The following is a 3033-nucleotide window of genomic DNA, read 5'->3' on the forward strand; positions in this document are numbered from 1 at the left end:
TCTGCGACCCTAAGTGTTCGAGCCTCAGATTTCCCATTTCGCTAGGCTCGCTGCATTGTGTCACGAGTATCGTGTGCATCATGTCAGCTGAGCCACCTTCTACCACAGAGGCAAACAAACGCTCATTAGAGAGACTTCCTCTTGGCACTCAAAACTAACAAGGGAATCCAACAACACTTCATAGAGTTGCAAAAATCACATCGCGACAGATCATAATCAGCAATCATCTCAAGAAGTTCAGCACAGGAACCCCGCCACTAACAGGGTGATTTGAAAATCCCAACGACCGAAATGCAAGATCTGGATTTTACAATGAAAGAAATTCCACTACTCGAATACGAGGTAAACGAATCGCCTCGCTAGCAGCCGCCAGAAGATTTTATCGCAGCTGATATGACAGTATTAGGAACTAAATAGCTAGTAGAGCAGCACTTCACCATTTATGTGGAGTAGGAAGTACACCAGATTACCTTAAAACGGTAAACTGATTAATCACTCACAATTGCAATAACGATGATCATAAAAGACCACTTACCCCTACAATGGAGTTTCACGACCGTGATATGAAAAACACTAGCGAAAAACATATTTCACGACTATTGCAAGGCGCGAATATCGCGTTTTTCACGGAGGTTTATGCCACTTCACGTAAAACGGGTGAAACTCCAATGAACAATTATTACAGCTAATATAAGTATTATATGAACAATACCCTATTATGAACTATCACTAATGGACGACTCCCTGGTCCAGCATAGTGCGAACAGCTGGGCTCAAACATAGGAGAATCAAATGCCTAAGCAGCAGTAGGAGGGCATTCAAAATTCACTTATGAATAACGGTAAATAATTATGCATTGTGTTTACATTATTACCATTATTGCAAGAACATGATAATGAATGATATTCCCTGATACTCTCAAAATGCTCTCCAAGCCGCTTGAACTTATATACGACACCAGGCACAGCTAGGCGCAAGCTCCAGTGAGAGTTCCCGTCCTGGACTAGAGGGAGTCGCCGTGATTAGGGAAACATTCTGTGGCGCGTCTCGTCATGAAAGCGACAGAGCCGCCAGCTGTGTGGTTGAATGCTCCATTGTGCTTCTAAGAACAACTAACATCCATACAATTAGAAAATTTTTCACAAAAAGAAATTAAATTTTTTTGAAATCGTCGTTAACAAATTTCCTACACTTCATTTTCAGCCGATCAATATGCTATACCATTTGCAGTAGTTCCCATTCCCCCTCGAATAAGTGAGCCCAATAGTGATCACCTTGAAGCTCTCCGCATGCCGAATATACGACAGCTTTCTATCCTCTCCAGAAACCTCATCAGCAACGCGTATACAGTGTGTAGTCATGCTTGCCACACTATCGTGATCATACTCTTCTACCGAAAAAGCTGAGGAGATCCACTACTAGGAAACACTGAGTGTCAACAAACTCACATGTATCGCAATTACCGCCACTCTGGGACCTGTTCGCTCGGGTGCTGGTGCTAGCGGAAACATTAATATATAAGAAATAACTCCATCGAAATTAATTTCCCCTTGTGAAACCAAACACATTGTCGTGTAGGAGACCCTAGGAAAATTGGGCAAACCAGTTTTCCACAAATCGTATGAGGTCGCCGAAAATAATATTCCTCTACAATACTCGTTCTATAAATACATGATAACGAATAAAAAAATGTCCAACGACAAACTGTGGCATTCTATGTCGAATGCTGTTTTCATACCATCCCTCCTCGAACGAGTACAACAATAGAGGAAAGGGCTGTATTGAAATTCAGTGCTAGTGGAATGTTATAGACGATGAAGAGCCTCGTCTACGAGCAGATATAAAACTTTATATTCAGTGGCTTCGACTCCGAATCCGTAAGAGATGTGCGCGAACACACCGGTACGTTAGAAGGCTCCACATTGCCATTGACACGCTGACTGTCCTGCGAGTACGTGTTATTGCTGACCCTATTATGATCCTGAACAGTCACGCGGATGAGAAAAAACAATTCGAAAAAATTCATGCCATCACATATTTTGTGCCGCGATTTTACCGAAAAATTTCCGAAATTTCCGGAAACTCGGAAATGCTCGAAAATTAGCCTATGAAAATCGCTACTACATATACTGTGATTTTTCAGTTGCGACGAATTCACACAAAATCTTCATAGTTGAATCCAAGTGCTGATGACGTCTCACCTTGAAGCTCTCAACATTGACAGTGAAGACCAGTGATTCCCGATTGGCCCCTGGGACCTCATCCGCAAAACACAACGAATGACTCTTCGACTTCGACATTATAACGCAGCCTGAAAACAACATCGTCAAAAGACGAATTCCCCAATAATTTCAAAATTCTTACCAAACCTGTCTCTTCGTATCCCATCAGATTCGCCCTCAGTTACTTTCCCCTTCACCGACGCCGACGCGCAGCCCTGCTGTTCAACATCGACCTTGTCCATAGGAAAGGGACAAGGAGACTACACATCGACCATTCCAACACTTTCAAATTATGACAGTTCGAAAGTCAACGCTGAGTAATATCAAAATTATAACAATGTGAATCGATTGACACCAACGTTTTAGAAACGTTCCGTAGTCCGTGGTGATAATGTCGAATTGGAGAAAACCATCTCGAGAATTCAACTGTTCGGTTCGCACTGTATACCACCCTCAAGTGAACACAACAGAAATTGTAACCAGTGGCACCGCAACCTGCGCATCAGCCACGAGTGTACTATAACCAGCAACAAGAGCAGCATTATATAAGGAACTTGAAACTAGTTGGCATTCCTGGTTTATTACTACGTCGAAAATCCTATTCAACTGAATGATAGACAAAGATGACAAAAGCACTAATAATAGACAGAGATGCACTACGGCGTAGACTACGTATGAGCCGCCACGGATGCGCGGGTTACATATAATTCGAATAGTAGCATTTCGAGTCCAGCGAAGAATTATATCAATGAATGAGTGCTCCTACTAGAGCGCTACCAGCGATGTTGTATAATGCGTGTAATAACGTCAG

General features: G+C 42.5%; 1 protein-coding gene across 1 annotated transcript; it reads right to left on the reverse strand.

Moving 5' to 3' along the window:
• Positions 1-1003: 1003 nt before the first annotated feature.
• Positions 1004-2464, reverse strand: Pmar_PMAR002411 (hypothetical protein; the record flags this gene model as incomplete). Its single annotated transcript, XM_002765369.1, has 3 exons — positions 1004-1102; positions 2202-2311; positions 2365-2464. 3 exons carry the CDS (start codon positions 2462-2464, stop codon positions 1004-1006), a joined length of 309 nt encoding a protein of 102 aa, XP_002765415.1.
• Positions 2465-3033: the final 569 nt, after the last annotated feature.

This window comes from Perkinsus marinus, assembly GCF_000006405.1.
Source record: "Perkinsus marinus ATCC 50983 genomic scaffold scf_1104296975548, whole genome shotgun sequence".
Taxonomy (NCBI): Eukaryota; Perkinsozoa; order Perkinsida; family Perkinsidae; genus Perkinsus; species Perkinsus marinus.